Source organism: Mustela putorius, unplaced genomic scaffold, assembly GCF_011764305.1.
Source record: "Mustela putorius furo isolate JIRA1106 unplaced genomic scaffold, ASM1176430v1.1 tig00000827_pilon_pilon_pilon, whole genome shotgun sequence".
Lineage (NCBI taxonomy): Eukaryota > Metazoa > Chordata > Mammalia > Carnivora > Mustelidae > Mustela > Mustela putorius.
The window spans coordinates 7,083,682-7,106,515 of NW_025421489.1; the positions used below are offsets into that span (position 1 = coordinate 7,083,682).

Consider the following 22,834-nt stretch of genomic DNA (forward strand, 5'->3'; position numbering starts at 1 on the left):
GAAGGAGAGTCCCCTGTCCTCTTTATCCCCATCAGCATTCATGTTGTTAGTGTTTTGGATTTTAGTTATTATACTAGGTATGCCATGGTATTTCATTTCAACTCAATGTCATTTCAATGTGCATTTTCCTGATAACATATAATATGGAGCATTTTTTCTTATACTTATTTGCCATCTATGTTCTACAGTGGGTATCTGTTCAGATTTTTTGTCTAATTTTTTACTTTTTTACTGTTAAGTTTTAAGAATTCTTTTTACATGTTGGACACAGTCCTTTCTCAGATATGTGTTTGCAACTATTTTCTCCAAGTCTGTGGCTTAAGTTTTATTTTTCTTAATAGTGTCATATGCAGAGTGGAAATTTTAATTTTAATGAAGTGCAACTCAGCAATTTTTTCATTCACAACTCAAACTTTTAGTATTGTATCTGAAAACTCATCACCAAACTTAGAGTCACCTAAATGTTCTCCTATTTTGTCTTCTAGGAGTTTTACAGTTTTACATTTTACTTTAAGATCTATAATCCATTTTGAGTTAATTTTCATGAGAGGTTTAAGTTCTGTATCTAGATTTTTTTTCATATGGATGTCCAATTGTTCTAATACCATTTATTGAAAAGACTATCCATTCTTTGTTGAACTGCCTTTGTTCATTTGTCGAATATAAGTTGATCTTACTCATATGGGTCTATCTCTGAGCTCTCTGTTCTGTTCCATTTCTCTATTTATCTATTATTTTTCCAATATTACACTGTCTTAATTACTATAGCTTCATAGTAAGTCTTGAAATAAGGTATTATACTTCCTCCAACTTTGTTTTTTTTTTTAATACTTCAATATTTTGTTGGCTATTTGAGTCTTTTGCCTCTCCATATAAACTTTAGAATCAGTTTGTTGCTATCTATAAAATTATGTTCTGGAATTTTGATTGGAATTACCTTGTACATATACATCAAATTGGGAAGAATGGACAGCTTCAAAATACTTATTCTTCCTGTCCACGAACATGGAATATCTCCCAGTTTATTTAGATCTTTGATTTCTTTCATCAGAGTTTATATTTTTTTCTCATGTAGAACCTGTACTTATTTGTTAATATTTATACTTAAGTATTTCTCTTTCTCTCTCTCTGGTATTAATATAATCATCATTGTGTTTTAAATTTCAAGTTCTAATTGTTCAGGGCTAGCATATAATAAAGTAAATGGCACTTGTGTACAAACCTTGTATCTGACAACATTGCTATAACTGTTTATTAATTCCAAGAGTTTTCTTCATGGTATATAACTGCATGTCATCTGCAAACAAACACAACTTGCTATCTATCTTCGTAATCTTTTGTTTTCCTCACTTGCCTTACTGTATTAACTAGGAATTCTGGGATGATGTTGAATATGAGTGGTGAGAACAGACAGCCTTGCCTTACTCTGCTCTTACCTGGAAAGTACCTAATATTTCACAATTATAAATGTCTGCTGTATGTTTTCTGTAGATATCTTTTTTCAGCTTTACTGAAGCATAATTGACAAATACAATTGGAATTCATTTGAAGTGTACAACATGATGATTTGACATTTGTACACACTTTGAAAGGCTTCTCACAAAGGAGTTCATCCATGCATCACCTCACATATTTACTTTGTGTGTGTGTAGGTGTATGAGAATGCTTAAGATCTACTCTCACAGCAAATTTCAAGTATATAATACAGTATTATCAACCACAGTCACCATAAAAATATGGAATATATCACAAATTCATGTGTCATCCTGTGGAAGGGCCATGCTAATCATCTCTGTATCATTTCAATTTCAGTATGTGCTGCAGGAGCAAGATATTCTTTATCAAGTTAGAGACGTTCACCTCAGTTTTTAGTTTACTGAGGTATTTTATCACAAATGGATGTTTGGATTTTTTCAAATGTTTTTTCTGCATCTATTGACATGATCATTTAATTTTTTGCTTTACTCTGTTGATGTGATGGATTACATTAATTGAATTTCAAATATAAAACAAGTCTGACATACTTGAATAATTTCCACTTGGTTGTGCTGCATATATATGTTTTCATTAGATTGGATCCGCTAATATTTTGTGGAGAACTGTTGCATCTATGTTGATGAGAGATACTGATTTGTAGTTTTCTTTTCTTGTAATGTCTTTGTTTTTTATTTCAAATCCCCGTCTGATTTAGAACAAGGCAGAAAATGCTCCTTTTGTTTGTATTTTCTGGACTATATATAACCGGTTTCATTTCCTCTTTAAATGTTTGGGAGAATTCCAAGTGAATCCAGTCAAGTCTAGTGATTTCTGATTTGGAATATTTTTAATTAGGTATTCAATTTTTAAAAAAGATTTATTTGAGAGTTCCTGAGTGTGTGGAAGTGGGGGGTGGTGCTGAGAGAGACAGAGAGAGAGAGAATCTCCAGCAAGCTTCCTGCTTGAATGTGGAGCATGAGTAGGGCTCAATTCCACAGCCCTGAGATCATGACCTGAGCTGAAATCAAGAGTTGGACATCTAACCAACTGAGCTACCCATGCACCCCTGTAAGCAATTTCTTTGTTACAAGCTTGTTTAGATTATCTATTTCTCATGTGATTTTGGTTGCTTGTGTCTTTGAAAGAATTGGTCTACTTAGATTACCAGATTTGTGGGCACTCAGTTGTACATAATATTTTTCTATTATCATTTTAGTGTCATTTTAGTGCCTATTATCACTTTAGTACCATTTCTATTATCATTTAGTGTCTACTATCATTTTTGTATCATTTAAGTAATGATGGTTCCCCCTTTAATTTCTGATAATTAGCAGTTTGTGCTTTCTGTTTAGGTTTATGTATCTAGAAGATCTTCAATTTTATTAATCTTTTCAACAAACTAGATTTTCATTTTGATTTTACCTATGATTTATTTTGATTTTTATAATTTCAAGTTTTTACTTAAATTCGAGTTAGTTAACATAATAGTGTAATATTAGTTTCAGGAGTACAATTTAGTGACTCATCACTTACACAGAACTCATCAAATGTGCCCTCCTTAATACCTAACACTAATTAACCTATCCCCCAACCAACCTCCCCTCAGCAACCCTCTTTGTTCTCTGTAGTTAAAAGTCTCTTACAGTTTGCCTCCCTCTCTCTTTTCCCTCTATGTTCATCTGTTTTGTCTCCTAAATTCTACATAAGTGAAGTCATATAGTATTTGTCTTTCTCTGACTTCTTTTGCTTAGCGTAATACACTCTAGCTCCATCCACATTCTTGCAAATAGCAAGATTTCATTATTTTTTATGGCTGAGTAATATTCCATTATCTACCTATCTATTCATCTATCTCACTTTTTTTATCCATTCGTCAGTGGATGGATATTTGGGCTCCTTCCATGATTTGACTATTGTTGACAATGCTGCTATAAACATCAGGGGACAGATGCCCCTTCGAATTTGTATTTTTTAAAATGTATTTATTTGAGAGAGAGAGAGAGAGAGAGAGAATGAGAGACTGAGAGAGAGTGATCCCAAGCAGGGGGAGGGGCAGAGGGAGAGAGAGAATCTCAAGCAGACTCCCTGCTGACCGTAACTCTCAGATCATGACCCGAACTGAAATCAAGATCAGATACTCAATGAACTGAGCCACCCAGGAGCCCCACTTCAAATCTTTACTTTGTATCCTTTGGGTAAATGCCCAGTAGTACAGCTGCTGGCTCATAGGGTAGTTCTGTTTTTAACTTTCTGCGGAAACTCCGTACTGTTTTCCACAGTGGCTGAACCAATTTATATTCCCACCAATAGTGTAAGTTCCCTTTTCTCCACATTCTTCCCCATGTGCTGTTTCCTGTGTTGTTAATTTTAGTCATTCTGACAGGTGTGAAGTGATATTAGTTTTGATTTGTATTTCCTTGAGGATGAGTGACATTGACCATCTTTTCATGTATCTTTTGGCCATCTGCATGTCTTCTTCAGAAAAATGTCTTTTCATGTCTTTGGCCCATTTCTTAACTGGATTATTTGCTTAATGATTTCCTGATTTCAATTTTATAAATTATTCTTCTTTTCCTAGTTTCCTAGGCTTCAAACAAATTATCAGTTTTAAATATTTCTCCTAATGTATGCATTTGTTGTTAAAAATCTCCCTCTATTCATTTTCACTGAATCTGACAAATTTTTATAAGTTATATTTGCTTTTTCATTTAATTCACAATAGTTGAAAATTTCCTTTGAGTTTTTTTTTCTTTGGTTTGTTATGTTATTTAGAAATCTACCCATTTAATCTTCAAGTTTTCTGGAATTTTCCAATAATATTTGTTACTGATTTCTACCTTAATTCCATTATGTTCTGAGAGCTCACATTGTAGGATTTCTTTTAAGTTTGTTAAGATGTGTTTTATGGCTCAAATGTGGGCTATCTTGGTGAATGTTCCATGTGAGCTTGTGAAGAATGTATATTCTGCTGTTGTTGAAGGATTCTATAATGTCAGTTGTATCCAGTTGATTGATGGTGCTGCTCAGCTTAACTATGTCCTTACTGATTTCTGCCTGTTGGCCCTACTATTGACAGAGGGGTGCTGAAGTCTCCAGCTGTAGTAGTGGATTCTTCTTTTTCTTCTTGCAGTGCTATTAGGTTTGCTTTGTGTATTTTGATGTTCTGAGGTTAAGGGCTTACACACTGAAGGATGTTTTGTCTTCTTAGAGTAATGACCTTTTTATCATTTGTTAATCCTCTTTATCCCTCCATGTTCTCCTTCCTATGAAGTCTTCTTTGTCTGAAATTAATGTTAATATTTTTCTCCATTCTTTCACTTTTTTCCCCATTCATTCATTCAATGTATTTATACTGGAAATGGGTTTGTTACTGACAATACATGGTTCTTCTGTTTTGTTTTAATCTTCTCTTAGTCTTTTAATTGGTGAATATAGATAGACTAGCAACATTTAAGCTGATTATTGATATAGGTGGATTAACATTTACCTTATTTGTTAGAATTTGCTATTCACTGGTATTTTTCTTTCTATTTTTCTTTCACTCTTTTTCAGTCTTCTCTGATCTTAATTGAGCATTTCATATGATTTCATTTTTTTATCATGTCTTAGCATACCAATTACATATATATTTTTAATCTTTTCTAGGGGTTGACAGTGAGTTTGCAATATACATTACCACTAATCCAAGTCCTCTTTAAAATATCATGATACCACTTCATGAGTAGTGTAAGAAACATACCAGATTATTTTCCCAGTAAACTCTCCCATCTCTTATCTCTTAGGTCAGTTGTTTGTTTTTGTCTATTTGTTTGTTTGTTTTGTTTTGTGTTTTTAGGTCCGTTAGGTGCTAATAAAATAGTTTCTCTTGAGGGCAGGTTTGTTATGAAAAAAAAGAAAGTTCTGGAAAATGTTCAAAATGGTGATTTCTTCCCTCTACCTGCTGAAAGCAGAGAGGAGCTTCCTCTGATCTTCACTGTGAAAAACTGACAGGGTTCCTAAAGGTAAAACTTACAAAAGTGTAGGGGCTTCCTAACACTGAAACCCCCTGGACTAGCTCTCCAACTCATCCACATTGAACCTGCAGCAATCCATCAGTAATTGGTGAGGATGTCCTGCCCTGTCTGGACTCCTGTTTGGCCCCATACTAATTGGAGCATCTGCTCCAGTAAGTTGTGATTCTCCATTTCCACTTGCTTGTCTCCAGTTTGGGGGCAGTGGTGTGTGTGTGGAGCTCTTAATTCTCTAATAAATTTAAAAAGAGTTGTTGATTTTTAGTTTGTTCAGCTTTTGGTTTTTTTCTTATTATGGGGAAAGAAATGATGACTTCCTAGCTCCTTACCTGCCAGACCAGAGACTGAAAGGGACTCACATCTACTTTTTTAATGATTTATTTAAGAGAAAGAGAGAAAGAACATGTGCCTGTGCACAAGTGAGTGCGGGGAGGGGCAGAGGGAGAGACTCTCCAGCAGACACCCCACTGAGCTCCAGCTGGATGTGCCGGCTCCAATCTCACAACCCTCAGGGGCTCGATGCTTAACTGATTAAGCCACCCAGGCGCCCCTATTTTCTTTTTAGGTTCCTTACTGAAAATATTTCCGTTCACTTAGAACACTTTATAAAAGTCTCACCAAAAAAAAAAAAAAAAAAAAATCTTAAGAAAACTACCAAGGAATATGATATGTGAATGGATGCTGCGAGATTTTCCTCCATATAAAATAGTAGTGGAAATAACCTGTTAAGTTTCATGGCTTGCACCATTGAACTGTTTTCTCTCCTCACTGTTTTATGAAATACATGTACTAGCTAACATTGGATTAGGAAAATTGTGCACAATATTTTAAGTCAGCCACAGAAAAGTTTGCTTTCATATTCCTTTGCAAGGATGACATGTTTGTTTTCTTATTTGGAACAGGAAGACAGGCATGTGGCATGTGCAGCCACGATAGACCTACACGCCATCAGTCACATCTCCTACAAACTGTGACTTATTCATTAAGAACACACATTTGTTAAATCTACATTCTCGGATTAAAGAAGAAGATCTAGGTGTTCCCTCATTTTATTGCCTTTTATGTCTGTAAGGATTCCCAATGCACTTGGAGAACAATATCAGACAAACCTTACAATGTTATCCTGAATAAAGAAAATATAGTATAGTCCAACTCACTATAATAATAATGTATACAGTTAAGATGAAAGCATGGAATCTAGTCATACTATACTGGATGCGAAGAAATAGCCTTGACCTAGTTCCAAATAAGAAAAATTAATGGTCAGTAGGTGTGTATGAAACTATTCTGTATTTCATAGCTCAGCTCTTAAATAGTATGACATATATAATGAGAAGTAATATACCTCCATCTCAAAAGCAAATCATGTTTAACCCTGACTTTAAATATACATATTTCCATGCTGTACTACTAACCTGATATTGAATGTCAAACATTTGGAGCAGTGAGAAAAGAACTGATTGTGTCCACTGGCATAAACTTAATCCATTTTAAAACTAGAAATTCTGAATTAAAACCTTGTATTTTGGTAAATTTATTCTTCTAACTACATAAATACACTAATCCTTTACTAACTCAGATGTTTCTTTTGAGTAATTTTAATCATGTGATACTTCTTTTTTAAAGGTAGGTTTTAAGTCTGCACAACAAAATGAATACAACCTAACCAAATTCTCCAGCCTTAGTCATTGCCTATAGGCTCCTCGTGGAACCCCAGTCACAGCATCCTCAGGATCTCAATAATTTTTTCATAGCACCCCAGGAGGAAAGCAATATTTTGGTTTTGTTATTAAGTCCTTAAGTCCAAACAACTTAAAGCCTATTAAAATACTAACAATACCACGGGCATTCGAAAAACTAATACATACAAACTGAAAAAAACAAAACAATTCTTAAATAACCACGATTACTTTCCACTAGAGAGTGTATTCATTAGGCACTGCCCAAAGTCTCAAACCTTGAAATTACATTGAACATCACCACCTTCATTTCCTATCCCATTTTTGTTTTCCCCAGTACTTACTTTAATCATAGCAACTACCATAAATCAGCTTATCAAAGATATGACATCATTGAAAGGAATGTAGAACAATATAATGTTTGCATTTTAGGGATATATTATGAAACTTAATGTAAAAAAAAAGTAATTCATGGGGGATGATAAATATCCAGGATGTTTCACTGCAGCATATTTATTTCAGTATAAGGCAATGTTTTGTAGGGCTCAACATCAAAGGTAAGCAACTCCAATTATTAGTTAGGGGACTGTGGGTGAGCTTTCAAAGTGTACCCCTCCTAGCCTCTCCTGATTTGCATATTCAATTTGGTCTTACAGCATCCTGCAGTGGAACACAAAAGTCAGAAAGTCAATTCCTGGCTGATGTATTAATGCATGCAAATGTGAACTTTTAACCATTTTAAAATTTAAGAATAGAAAACTATGCCTGGAAATTTAGAAGCAACCATTGCAAATTTGGTATTTTGGTATTTTTAATTCTAGAACTCTAGTATCCAAGCTTGACTTTGTAAGGGGAATAGACTTGTTGCAATGCCATATTTTTTCCTGAGAATCACAAAGGTGAAAAGTTGCTTAGCCTCTTGAGATTATTAATAGAAATATGTGAATTATCCAGGAACTATGTACTATATCACAAAGTTACAAAACCTTACACTGAATTATATTTTCAGAAATAGACTCATTCTTTATCTAGCAAGCTCAGACTAGACCTACTTTCAAACATTTATAAATTTTAGGTTGCTTCATTGAGAACTACCTATTTATATCTAGCAAAATCCTTGGGGAAGGTCAAACAAGCTTCCCACACGAAGTTCAGAATTTGTTAAAGCAGATAAGAAAGCTTAAAAGTCTCAACTGCCACAACATATTTAGAATTTAATGGTAAATCATTGAACCAGTTGACTTTGTTTACATGTGACTCTGTGGAATGATCAACCACCTTCATTTCCAATTCTACATTTATTTTTCCCAATCCCTACTTTTCCCAACAGTCATGGGACAGATTTTTACAGAAGCAAATTTTTTTTGATTGTCGGTCTGATTTTAAACTGCTTTATGGCTTTCTGTTGGCCATTGTAAATTAATTCTCATATATTATATTAGAATGCCTTTAATTAGGTTTGTAAAACTTTAATACTGCCAGAAGCAGTACTCCGGATTGTGGGCACTTACTAAATATGTCTGAATGTTACCTCTCTCTACACTCTGCCTCCTGATATTTTCTGTACCTTTCAGTGTAACACTTCAATTTTGTTGGTACAGGTTTTAGGATTATAAGTTCTTAGGATTCCTAGCATACAGATTTTATATGTCATATGTTAATTAATTACAATCAGGCACTGGAAAAAAGTTTCTCATCAATATTCAATTTTTACCTTAGACACTCTTTAAAGAATTACACACATTCTCAAAAACTGGAGCCACTTAGTGTCAAAGACTATAAATTCAGCATCACTTTGTTCGGCTCTCCATTGTTACTTGACAGGAGAGAGCCAAAATACATTAGCCACATTCAGAATCCAACAGTGTGCCTCACAGACATTCTTTTTCACTTTGGTGTTGGCATGCAGTAGAGACTCTAATTTGTCCTTTCGATGTGATTAGCTACAATCTTGAGTTTTTGGAAATGTTTCGTTGAGTCATTATGTCATAACATAATAAATTTGACATTTCTTTTATAAAAAGACAGTTAATACTTTCCAAAGAAAGCTATATTTTTTCAGCTCCAGTGCCCTCGGAAGAATCATACTCACTTCTACTAGGGTCAAACCATAAAAGACAATTTCCCACTTCAAGTGATCTGAATTCACTTCCCGCTTTAAATTGTAAGCAATTTTAGTCTTTTTGGTTTTTTTCCCCCTTGCTCATAAAATAAAGCTGCCTAATGGTTTTTGAAAATGTGATTCAATATGCCTCTCTTCCAAAATAGCAAATGCCCCCTTGTTCAGAGTTAGACTTACTTAGCTTGGGTCCACATCCTCTGTAATTTCTGCCGGTCCCTCACTCTACAAAGAAAGGGGAGGGGGCACAATGATTATCAGCTGAAATGCCCTCATTCTCTTTCTGTCTGCAAGTTTTAAAGACTGTGAAATGTAAACATGCTCAGAGAGAGAACAAAAGTTTTCCTTAAAGTTGTCAAAATGGCAACCACAGATCCAGTGCCTCTGAAGTCAAATGAAATGTTTTCATGGCATTTGATGAAAATGTCTGTCATTACATCACTTCTATTTGCTTTTTGAAAGGCTGTACAATGAATTGATTTGGCATTTCTTTATTTCTACCTTTTCTAACAGTTTATTCTTCAGGCATTACTCCTCTTAAGAATAATTATTACTTATTAAGAAAAAAACAGGCTATCTCATTGTAAGGCTATTTATTATTACCAAATCTTGGTGCTATGAACTGTTTCCTTCAGTAATCACTAACCTGATCTAAAAATGAAGCTTAACACTGAGACACGCCAAAACACAATCTATTCATTGTAGGGATATAGTCACCTTATTTTAAGAGATTTTAATTTGCTCAGGGATAAGTATACCTCAATCCCATGAAGGTGCCTTATGAATGGAGTTGTTGGCACTTTCAGGAATGTAGCTGGAGACAAAGGATTCTGACTCTCTTAATCTTCATAATGCAGGAACGCTGAAGAACCTCTTTTATGTGTTGTTGTCAAGATGTCTAGAGAAACAAGCATTTGCTTAATAGCATTTGTGTAACTTGATTTTATTTGCCAAATTGAGATTAAAAAGAAAACTTGTTTCCTTGTCATATAGGAAGGGAGAACTAATAAAGCATAAATCCTTTAGTTAAATGATAAATGGTATGAACTTTGACTTTGTTTAGATTTCAGACCCATTTTACCTGAAAGAGTGTGGAAAGCAAACAAGAACAGAAGAATTTCCTTTCACGGAAACAGAAAACAGTGTCATCAGGTTATTTTAATGAATATGTAATGAGCAGAAACCTTGGGCTGGCTGGCCCTATGGTTAAGCCTGCAGGTACCTGAGCTGTTGGCTTCCATTCAAATCCTGACATTACCACTTATTTGGTATGTGACCTTGGGCAGCCTATGGAAATTCTCAGGATCAGAAGCATGAAGAGATAATTATAGTCAGTACCTTACCTCATGGGGTTGTGGTAAAGATTAAAGGATACACTACATGGAAAGTGCTTAGAACAAAGGTGTAAATTAGTGCTACTCTCCTGGAAATTTAAAAAAAAATAGATCGAAAGATGATTCTAGTAGTAAAAAAAACGACAATCAATCACAAGTTATTGACTGGATGACTACTACAAGGAAGGTGCCATGTCCCTAACATTTGGATGTTAGGGAGAAAGACAAGTTATAGATCAGAACACATGAAACATACTCAAAAGAATCTGACAATGAAAGCTAGCAGTACGTACTATTTAGAAGACATATTACAGGCCAGACTACCCAGCATACCTTACTGGTACTTACAAGCTTTGTGACTTTGGGAAAATCACTGAATCCTCACGGTGTCTCATATCCACCCTCTGTCAGATGGGCGGTAATAATAATAATAATATACAGCTCACTGGGGTTATTGTGAGCCTTTAATGCCAAATATTGACATAGGCTGTAAATGCCATCTAGTTCATCTAATAAAAGATGACTTAAACTGGATGACTAAGAAAAGAATTTATAAGAGACCTATCATTATATTAAGATATTAAGGAATATAATGGAGATGGTAATAGGCAAAGAAAGTAGGTTAGAGGGGCAAAAGTTCATTCTTAAAAAATCACTAAGAGGTTCTTCCTGGTTTCTAGTCTAGCATGTAAGAAGCTTAGAGGCACAGCCTCATCTTTACAACAAAAAAAGCCAAACTAAAAAAAAATCAAAAACTCTTCTTATATCTATGAGAGAATTAGAGTAGACATCACAGGGAAAACCACTGGAGACAGGAAGGCAGATACAGAGAATCACAATTCACTGGAGCAAAACCGCAGGAGCAGGAACCACAGATGGAGCCGGCCCTGGGTGAGGAAAAGGGAAACCGCAATGAACAGACTGCCGGAGGCTCAGCATGGAGAAGCTCGGGAGAGGGGAACTCCATGGCGACAAGTCTTAAGGGCATCCCCAAAGTCTGATTTCCAGAAGCCCTACCAAGTTCCCACAGTGAAGACGGGAGAAAAATCCCCTCTGTTTCTTTCTGGGAGAGAGGAAAAGTAGCCATTTTGAAGTATGCCTATTTTTCTTAAAAAGGTCTAGAATTCCTATCCCCTAAGAGAGAGGGAAAACTGAGAAGTACTTGTCAAGGGCACAGTAAAAGAGCACAGGCTTACTGAAAGATTGTGACAGATCACAGGATTATGGAGGGTTCCTAGTGCCGTTGACTTTCACACTCAACACCTCTTCACCTTCCCACCCCATCCACAGGCTCCTATATTCCAGTGGGGGCTGCAGCGGAAAGGACACCCTCTCTCAGAGCTTACTGAGTCACTAGGGAGGGGTGCCTGGGGGCTCAGTCCATTAGGTGTCTGCTTTTGGTTCAGATCATGATCACGGGGTCCTGGGATGGAGCCCTGCGTCGGGCCCCCTGCTCTATGGGAAGTCTCCCTCTCCCTCTGCCCCTCCTTCCTGTGCCAGTATGCACACTCTCTTGTTCTGTCAAAAAGTAAATAAGATCTTTAAAAAAAAAAGGAAATTCACTAGGGAAACCAAAAGACAAGGGAGAAGCCGAGGGGGACACCAGTAGACGTTAAAACCTTCTGACTCCTATAGCTCCAGCCAACAGTAAATAGTAAATGACCTTACTTCGTACCGGATAGACAGAAAAGTTCACACCGAAGACCTCTTTACCTTGATTCCTTTTACCTGGTACACTGTATCCACTATCAATAAAAAAAATTACAAGCCACGCTAACACAGTGATATGACCAAAAGATGACATTTATAACTCCCAGAGCACATTTGAGGAACAAGAACACAAGTGTTTGTAGGAGAATTAAAATCAGAAATGTCACTTGGGGAAGAATATAGAAAGCCCTTAATGCTACCCTAAAAGTCAACGGAGAGCTTCTGATGATTTTCAGGACTAATAGTCCCCATCCTGAAACATTAATTCTGTGTCAGTGAGAAGAGTGGCCTGGTTTAGGAGAGTATTTGCACTGGTGATGAGTTTTCTTGACACTGGCAACAAGAGCCCAACAGGCACTTGTGATGACAGAAGTGAAAATGCCAAGTAAAAACATGTAAATTGAGAATGAAGAGTTCAATGAATTAGAAATTGAGAAAGACTTGTGTTAAGTAACAATAATGTCAATAACAGAAATATTAGGGGCAGCAGGAGGAGATCCTTTCGGAATGGAAGGTAAGCTTGAGTCTGGATACATGACTTGCAGACACTGGAAATTATCCCACTGATAACAGATAATGTGAGATTAGAACATGGAAATAGAGACCAGAGGCATGCAGAAATTAGCAAATTTTGAACACTGAGAGAATGAAAACTCTGTGCAATCAACAGGTGTAGGAAGAGATTTAAAATAGTAAAAGTAGGAATACTGAGTAAGACTCACAATTGGGTTTTACAAGGAAAAAGAAAAAGCATCAAAGACGCATATTAGGAAATATATCACAGTCCACTGCAGGTGAGAACTTCCAGGAAGCTGCGCATTAAGCAGTAGTGCCAAGTGCAACATGAGAAGAATCAGAATAACGCAAGAAGAATTACAAAATCATAAAGTCCTCAAAGGAGCTAGTACTTAAGCCCCATGAGAGCTGGTGTGTTTGGTAAATGTGAGTCACTAAAGTGTTTAGATCCATGACCCAGAGTGGACAGCCAAAAATTATTTGCTGAGGAAATAATATTTTTGCAGAAGATAAACTGCAGGGAACCAAAGAAAGTATATATAGTGTAGTAGAGAGTATAAACACTTTTTTGTATTGTCTCATCTTTGAAATATAAGAAAAAACAATAGTACTTAGAAGTGAAATTGAGGTTAGATTTCTTTTTTTCAAGATAAGAAAACTGTGATGCTTAAAGGCAAAAAGTATGATAATAGTAATAGGCAGTTTAAGGATACTTAGAAAAAAGGAATAAATACAAAAAGAAAAGTTTTTGAGAAGACAGAAAGGATTAAGTTTAATGGTTCATTATTTTACTGAGAAATAAAGTAGTCAACAAATACATAGGAGTTTGGTGAATTCCTTTTTGGGAAACTATAATGCCTGGATACTTGTAAAATGATGGAATAATTGACCTGAAAATTATGGAAGAAGATACTCTCATATTTGAGCAATAATGCCAAAAAGCATTATTTTTGGACATGAAAATTGCTAATATCATAAGAAGACTGTGTTAACTATTTAGTGGATGTACTTTGTTAATATACATAATGAAATATTCTGAAGATAATAAATTGGATTAAATTATTATAATTGTTACTGCTTTGCTTTCTAAGTACCTTCCACTTAAACCAGATTGGAACCTGTGAATAGATCATCTTTGGAGGTCCCAGCTGGAAGTGTGTGAATTCATAACCAAGAGACTGCACATCTTTAAACAGATCCAGAGATGGGCACTTTCCAGTATTTCTTTAGTTGATTCTAATGTTTTATTCCCTTTGTAGACAGGAAAGCCTTCCCTATGGTGTGGGCAGTGTAATACAGAATAGGACTGTCTCACAGAAACACACTGTGGGCCATTTATGTAGTCTTAGTATTTTCAGTAGTCACATTTCAAAGAGTAAAAAGAAATGGGTGAATTTTTTGTAATTTATTTTATTCTGTATATATTTTGTAATATATTTTATCAAACCCACGAATCCAAAGTGTTATTTCAATATATAAATAATTGTTGATATCATATGATCTCCCTGATATGAGGAAGTGGAGATGCAGTGTGGGGGGCTTGGGGGGGTAGGAAAAGAATAAATGAAACAAGATGGGATCAGGAGGGAGACAAACCATAAGAGACTCTTAATCTCACAAAACAAACTGAGGGTAGCCGGGGTGAGAGGGTGGTGGGGTTATGGACACTGGGGAGGGTATGTGCTATGGTGAGTGCTGTGAAGTGTGTAAACCTGGCAATTCACAGACCTCTACCCCTGGGGCTAATAATACATTATATGTTTAAAAAAATAAAAAATAAATGATAATTCTTTTATATATATATATATATATATTTTATACTACATCTTCGAAGTCCAATGTGTGTTTTATTCTTATAGCACATCTCAACTTGCATCAGCCACAGTTCAAGGGCTCAGTAGTTTGTGTAGCTACTGGCTATTATATGGGACAGTGTAGGCTATAGAACAAAGTCTTTTGAGTCACAGTCTGATATTCAAATCCTCCAGCTCAGTCATACCCATGACTTGATCAAATTTTTTAACCTTTCTAAGAATTTAGCATCTTCCATGTCACAATGTTTTAAAGATTAAATGAGATAACATCTATATCACCTTTTACACTGCCTGACTCTTAGGAAATATTTAACCGCTATTACTTCCCTTTCTCTAGATCGCTCTGGAATTTCTCCTTCTTTTGTCTGAAAAAAAAATTATTTGTTTGGATTTGAGTGAATGGATAAGAAGAGCGACTGTTTGACATCCATTCAGCCCTTTATAAAACTGAAAACAGGAACACCAGGCCCCCTCCTTCTAGTGGCTACACATGAAAATTTCCTTAACTTATTACTTCCTCCCCATACCCCCATAATTCCTACACCACCCCGCACTGGTCCTCTCCTGATTGATCCTTCTTTTACTGCTCTGTTTCCTTTCTCCCCCATTATTTTAATTTATAATGCTTGACACTGATTTTCTATCCCTTTCTGTTACATTAGCCACGAGGTGGCAGAGATCCTTCTCCGATCTGACCTACAAGTATTCTAAATACCTAAAATAGTGGCTGGCAAAAAATGAACTCATCATTTGTGAAATGAATGAATGGGAGAAAAACATTTTTTTACCATGCCAATGCATATAATTTTATCTTCCATTTCGTCACATGTATCTTTAAAGTGATGGTTGAAGCATCACACAAATCACATTTCTTTTTAACACTCTTCTCATACTTTAATGTAATTATTATTATTATGGTATATTAAGAATTAACTCCTCTTAGTGTATCCAGAAGGTATCCAATTTTAAACAGAAATCTCTTCTGAACTGGTATCATAATAAATGCCAGTGTATTAGTAAGTGATTAGATAAAAGGCAGATTTATAAATTAAATCCTTTGATATATCTCAGTGTCCTTGGAGGATCTAGCGAAGATACTATTTCTGTTATTATCATTTTTGTTGTCTTCAACTTCTACCTGTTGACAATTCTCTCGGTGTTTTCTGATTACTCAGTTCTTATTTCACATTAGACATCATATTGTCAGTTTTTTCACTTTGGGTAAGTCACACTCATCTCTTGAGGGAACAATTTTGTTTTTGGAAACTTTCACACTTCTACCAAAGTAGAAAGAATAGCATAATAAACTTCCCCCAACCCAAGACCTAGCTCCGACAAGTTCATCCGTGGTCAATTTTGTTGTCTTAACACCTACTTCCTTAACACCACTAATTTGAAAGTAATGCTGGATATCAATTACATCTCCTTTAACCACATCAGTATATATTTCTATAAGATTAGGATTACTAATCTCAGCCAAGTCTGAGAACCATTTTCTTTGGTTAAGTAAGCAAGCAGGCAGGCAAACTGTAATGCCCCAATTTTTTTTTTTTTTTTTTTAGGATTTTATTTATTTATTTGAGAGAGAGAGAGAGAGAGAGAGAGAGAGAGAGTGTGTGTGTGTGTGTGTGTGTGTGTGTGTGTGTGTGTCTGCTGCAAGCAGGGCAGGGGCAGAGGGAGAGGAGAGAGTGAATCTCAAGCAGACTCCATGCTGAACCCGAGATCATGACCTGAGCCAAAATCAAGAGTCAGATGCTCAGCTAACTGAACCCCCCAAAATCCCCTTAGTGTTTTTTTTTTAATTCTTGGATGGAGTTATCTTTATTTCCCTGCATATTTACAGTGTTGATCCAGTGTAACTCCACACATGACTGTGCCTTTATCTTAGATTGTAATTGTCTCACGATAATCTCTCCCCACTCAGATGTCTGCTTGTCTGTACCCAGCAGCTCTCTGATTTTAGTTTGTGAGAAAAAGCCCTTCTGTGGTCACGGGAGGAAATGCACGGGTGGGGCCAAGTTCCCAGCTCTGCCAGGTGATCTGAGTGCTGGTTTCCAGTGAGTTTCTCTGAAGAGTTCTTCACAATCTTTCCTGGTATTTGTATAAATCGGTTCAACCTGCCATAACAAAATACCACAGAGTGGGCGCCTTAAGCAACAGAAGGTGATTTTCTCATTTCTGTCCAAGAGGTGCTGAAAGTCCAAGAGGTGCTGGCAGGGGTTTTTCGTGAGGCTTCTCTCCTCGGCTTAGGGGCTTCTCCTTGTCTCCTCACAGGGTCTTTCTTGCGTGTGTGCACATCCCTGGTGTCCCTTCCTTTTTTTTAAGGACATCAGCATTAGATTCAGGACCCACACTTAAGACTTCGTGAATTACCCTTCTGTCCCAACTCTGAATGTCGTCACACTGAGGGTTAGGGCTTCAACGTACGAATTTTAGAGAGACAGAATCCTGTCCATAACAGTATTTTTACTTTGATTTTAGACTATTTATACAGCTTCCTTGGGAAGACCTACAGTGAACCATATTTCCCTGGGCTGGAATTTCTACTGTTTTATCCGTTCATTCTGATCCGATTGGCCTCTCCCCTGCTTCCTGGAATATCTCAAAAACTGCTGGTCCAATGATCAGATTTTAAACGTGATGGTTTAAAAAAATGTGTTATGGTACAATTATTATCTTTCTCATGTGTATGAGTGCATGAGTGTACATGAGTAAGATCAGATCAGAGTGAGCATTCTGGTAAACTGTGAGTGAAGGCTGGCTTCCGTATCTCTAACTCCATATCCTTGGCCAAGCCCCAACCTTCCAAGTGAATGAATATGAGGGTCTCCCTCTACTCTATTAGAGACCAGAGTGAGATGGTAATATCCCCCAGACTGAAAGAGAAGTTAAGTGGCCCCAGATAGAGTGGAAGGAGATTCATGATTTACAAAAGTATCTAAGGTTAACTCCTAAATTACAACCTCACACTCTCTCTATAAGATCCAACACAATAGTGAATACACATTAAGGGCAAAGCCTGCTCCTGGGAGGTCCTGGAGTGGGCTTGGGTTAGGCTCATACACCACGGGTTCAGTTCTGGCTTTGTTATTCTTTATACAGGCTTAGACAAGTCATTCAGCTTTTCTGGTTCCTCACCTGTGGGAGTAATAATAGTACCTGCCCCATCTACTCAAAAAGAAGTACCATCATCATCTGCCTGTGGCTCTGTCAACCCACGTTATCAATTAAGTTTTATCTGTTGAACACCTAGTACTTTAAATTGTCACTATATACATTAGAGCATTAGTATCACTAAGATAGTTTTAGAATATTTTTTGACCTTGTGTTGTGAATATACAATTGCACAATAGTAACTTCCTGTGCCTTACATCAGGCAGTGTATTTCATTCCAGTTACTTTACAAACATCTCCTTAACTCACACCCTTAGTTACCAACACACTGTGTATTTACTAGGCACTCAGGAAGTGCTTGTTGCATTAATTAATCCAAAATATTTTCCTGTTAATAAACACAGAAGGACACAGACAAGTAACATGAGACCTACACAAGTATTATCAAGTGCCTTTCCGTCTTCAATGCTGGAGGGAATTTAAAAACAGCAAAAAGATGACTCTTATCTTTCCCAATTTTAGAATTTAATTGTGGATATGGTCAATTATACCACAAAAAAGAAAATAAAGTTGTGAAGAAAGGGGGGGGGGAGGAGAGACAGAGAGAGAGAGACGGCAGCTTTTGTTTTATACCTTCATTAGTTCGTGTTACCCAAATGTCACTCTTGCCATTAAAGCCTGTATATACTAAGCCTAAACACTATTCATGTGCACACGAGAGTGGATTAATGTCTGTAGTTTTCCTCCACAGCTTCCACAATGGCTCCAAAAAGGCTCATAAACAGGCCTGTGATGAGCATTGAAAATGTCCTCCTTAAGGATCTAATGCTTCGTCTTGGTGACAATAAGTGAAAAGATCCATCAATACAGTTTTAATTAACAGCAACGTTGAGATGTTTAGAACTGGACCGTAGCCTCCTTGAATCGGTTGGCCTTCTCGTAAAGAATTTTGTTTTTCCCAGGGGGTCCAAATGAATTAATGTCCTTTATTTAGTGGCCCATTGTTTCAGGGAGGCCTACACAAGTTCAGTGAGCCACATTAGTGTATCAAGGAGGATCTAATCGGGCTGCTTTGAAGCAAGTACTCTGTAAAAATACAGTGTCTCAAGTAGTGATTAACAAGGAGGATAATAAAGTATTCTGTGAGAACGATTACTTTTCTCTATCTGTGGACAGCACTACTTGTGTGCAATATGCCATAATGACCAGATTCAAGACTTTTCAGGTGGCCTTTCATGAACTCACACAAGTTATAAAAGTTCAAAAAAGAAAATAAAAGCAGCCATTAATAGTCTTTAATTGTTCCATTAAAAGGTATAAAAAATAAAAAATTATATTAAAAAAAAAAAGAAAAAAAAAGGTATCAATTGATCATTCATGTTTGTCTCTCTGAGCAACGCACAGAACATTTCCCACGTCTGCTGATTATACTTTTATCTTTTCCTAGACTGAGCCTCTGAAACTGTTGTACCCTTAGAAGCATTATACTAGCAGATGTCCTCCCCGGTTTCCAAATTCTGTCTTAAGATAAGGAAAGATTTCTGCAGATGTTATCAGGAGACCTCACAGACATTGTATCTAAATGGGACTGTTGCGATCTTAGCAGCAAAAATGAAAACTGGATTATTTCTCAAAAGTTCTCAAGAAAGAGAAAGTATTTATCCTCAGGAACTATCATAAAAGTAAAAAAAAAAAAAACCAAACCAAAATTTCATCTAAATGTATTTTCACTATTGTGATGTTTACTATAAGTGAAATTGTTAGGAAATAATTTAAGAGTTTACCACTAGATAGTTTTTATAAATTATGTTATATCCAAAAAGCAGAATATCATGTTAAAAATATTTTGTAACATGTGGAACTAGAGGGTATCTAGTGACTAGAGGCCAGGAAGACCGGCAAATATCATACAGTGCACAGGACGTACCACCGTAACTCATTAGGTCACCTAAAACATCACCTGTGGCCTGGGGCACACACCCCGGGCATACTCGGATCTCAGGACATTTGGCACTGGCTGTTCCTCTGACCACAATACTCTTGACTCAGGAATCCAAATGGCTCACTAGTCATGTCCTTCAAGTCTTTTTTGAATGGCATTTTCCCACCACAGCCTAACTGACCAGCCTAGAAATTGTGATCCTTCCCCAGCTATAACACTCACAACCGTCCACATGCTATAACACTCACAACCGTCCACATGCCTTCTCAATCCTACTTCTTACTCAACTTCTAACGGACCCCATACTTTATTTCCTTACCATGTTGAATCAGTTAGCTTTTCCCTCCTTCTAGAATGTGGACTGCACTGGGGCAGTTGAGTTTTCCTCACTAACGTATCCCCAGCACCTAGAACAGTACCTAGCATTCAACAGGCCAATTCTTGAATGAATGAGGGAACAAATAAATGATGGTATGAATGAGGGACATTCATTTTATTTCCGATTATTTTCAACTACAAACAATGTTGAGGTAAATATCCTTATATACATGTGCTTATGTGGTGATCTTTTTATTTCTATATGGTCAGAATGCTTTCCAGAATGGAAAATTTCCCAGAGAAGCATGAGTATCCTTCTCTGGCCACCTGTTTCTCCATTTCTCTGCCATCCAATGGTAGTTTTTAAAAACCTTTCCCCATCTTTTTATTTTGATTTGTATTTTTCTGATAACTTGAGGACTTGAGCATCATTTGATATTTTTGTTGATTATTTGAATGCAATCACCTGTGAATGAGTTATGCAGATCTTTTCTGGTTGTTAAAATTTTCATCTCCATTAAGTCTATAAGAGTTATCTATATGTATCCAACTTGTAATTGACACACAAAAATTTTTCTAGCCTATTGTTTTCCTGTTGATTTTGTTTATGAAATTTTTAGGCCACAGCTATAATTTTTTTTAAAGATTTTATTTATTTATTTATTTGACAGCAATCACAAGTAGGCAAATAGGCAGGCAGAGAGAGAGAGGAGGAAGCAGGCTCCCCATGGAGGAGAGAGCCCAACGTGGGGCTTGATCCCAGGACCCTGGAATCATGACCTGAGTGGAAGACAGAGGCTTTAACCCACTGAGCCACCCAGGCGCCCCTACAACTATAATTTTTCACCATCATCTTTTCTTTTGTGGCTTCTGGTCTTTTGGAAGTGAGATTCTGTCTTTACATTACCCATGATTCACCCTCTGTTTTCTTGCAAGAGTTTTATTGTTTTTACTTGTTGCATTTAAGTCTTTAATTCATCCAAATATATTTCTGTCTATAAAATACAGAAAAGTAAAATACACAAAAAAAAGTCATTTTCTTTTAGCTATGTACCCAGATATGCCAACTCCATACTGAAAAAGACTATCTTTTTCCCCACTGAACTGGTCTCTGTTTTGTATTAAATCCTAATTACCAACCTCAGTGTCCTGATGGCCTATCCTGTTCCATTAACTTATAATCTAGTGTACACTAACTTCATGCTTTAAAAAAACTAAACAAACAAAACACCAAAAACCACACTTGGTGAGGAAGAGGAAATACAATCTGGCAGGTCAAATGGAGTAAGAATATTCAATTTGGAATTGAAATGCGGGCCAAATGTCAAGCAAAAATGAACTTGTAGGCTGTAATGGAACGTCTTAAAGTTTTCAATCTGCCTGAATATATAAATAATACAAGTATTCTTCTCTTTTTGCTAGTCATAGAATGGCTGAGACAAGCTTGCATATTTTTCCTTTAAAGCGTCATTTTAATTAATTCCATTATAATCTTGTCCTTTATCATTGTGCCTATGCTTCAATTGTTTTGAGTGATAGTGTATTAGAGTTCTCCAGAGAAGCAGAACCAATAAAATGTATATGAATCCAGAAAGACATTTACCATACGGAATTGGCTCATGTGATCACAGAGGCTGGCAAGCCCCCGGATCCACAGTGTGGGCTGGCGGGCTGAAGACCAGGAAAGTCAACTGGACCCATGACATCTGCATGCAGCGCTGAGGGGAATTAATTACTTCTTGCTCAGGGAGGCCAGACCTTTTTTGTTCCATTTAGGCTTTCAACTGATTGGATGAGCCCCACACCCCTTTCCCACATTATGGAGGGTAATCTTCTCAACATTCACTGATTTAAACTCTAACCTCATCCAAAGACCACCCCCCCAAGCTGACATGTAAAAGTAACCATCACAAATACCTCAGTTTTTTTTTTTTAATCCCTAAGAAAAGCTAGATTTTATCCCTAAGAAAATATAGACAAATTTTATCCCTAAGAATAGTTGTCTCTAAAATGATTATTTTTTTTATCCCTAACAAAAGTTAGATTCCAAGGTGGGGGGCGTACAGAGTAGGCAAGACTTCTGGGTAAAAGTAAATGAGAATATAAGTTTACTTCTGCTCTGATCCTATTACCTGGCAGACCATTAAGGATTCCTTTAACCTCAAATAACAAGGAAGGAGGCAAACCCTGTCAAGAGTTTGTTGATGTCCATTCCTTCCATCACCACTTACCTTTTACGTCTCAGCCCCTACACATCAGAGGGACTGGAACAATACTGGTGGCCAGCTGCTGGCCACTGGGGCCACAAGAGAACTCCTCCCATTGTTAACTTCTGCCTATGGCAGGCATTCATCTGAATGTCCCTTACTTTTTGAGTAGATAAAACCTGTGAGTCTCTTAAAACAGGAGTCATGGATTTCCTTGCTGTAGCAATGTCAGTTCTGGGTCTAGTCAATAATTCAGAGGTTACAAAGGACTCACTCTCTTTTCATGAAGACTGTTGAGCTCTGCCCACACACACACACAAGGAATGTCGTCTGATATTCACTCAAATGGTGAAGGCAGATTTCCAGGGGTGCATTACTTGGCCTGGGGATCTCTGTTAGACTTACCTGGGGTGTGATCCAAGTCTGGGCTCAATGCTTCAGCAGGAATTCTGGTGCCAATGACCCAGTCCAAGTCATCTTCAGAGTCCTGAGTAAGACTGCAGGCTGTTGTCCAGTTTCCTGAAGTTATTTCAAAATTGCAACTTCCTGGTGTGCTCGTATAATAGCCTAAGGAAAGGAAGATATTAATAGAATG

At 36.7% G+C, this 22,834-nt stretch overlaps 1 protein-coding gene and 1 pseudogene across 1 annotated transcript in view; both read right to left on the reverse strand.

Moving 5' to 3' along the window:
* The window catches only part of MALRD1 (MAM and LDL receptor class A domain containing 1), a 753,919-nt gene that overhangs the window by 208,587 nt on the left and 522,498 nt on the right, over nt 1-22,834 (reverse strand). The window contains 1 exon segment of the mRNA XM_013058904.2: nt 22,645-22,806. Within this exon segment, the coding sequence (XP_012914358.2) occupies nt 22,645-22,806 (162 nt within the window).
* LOC123393351 lies at nt 1,731-1,828 on the reverse strand (annotated as a pseudogene).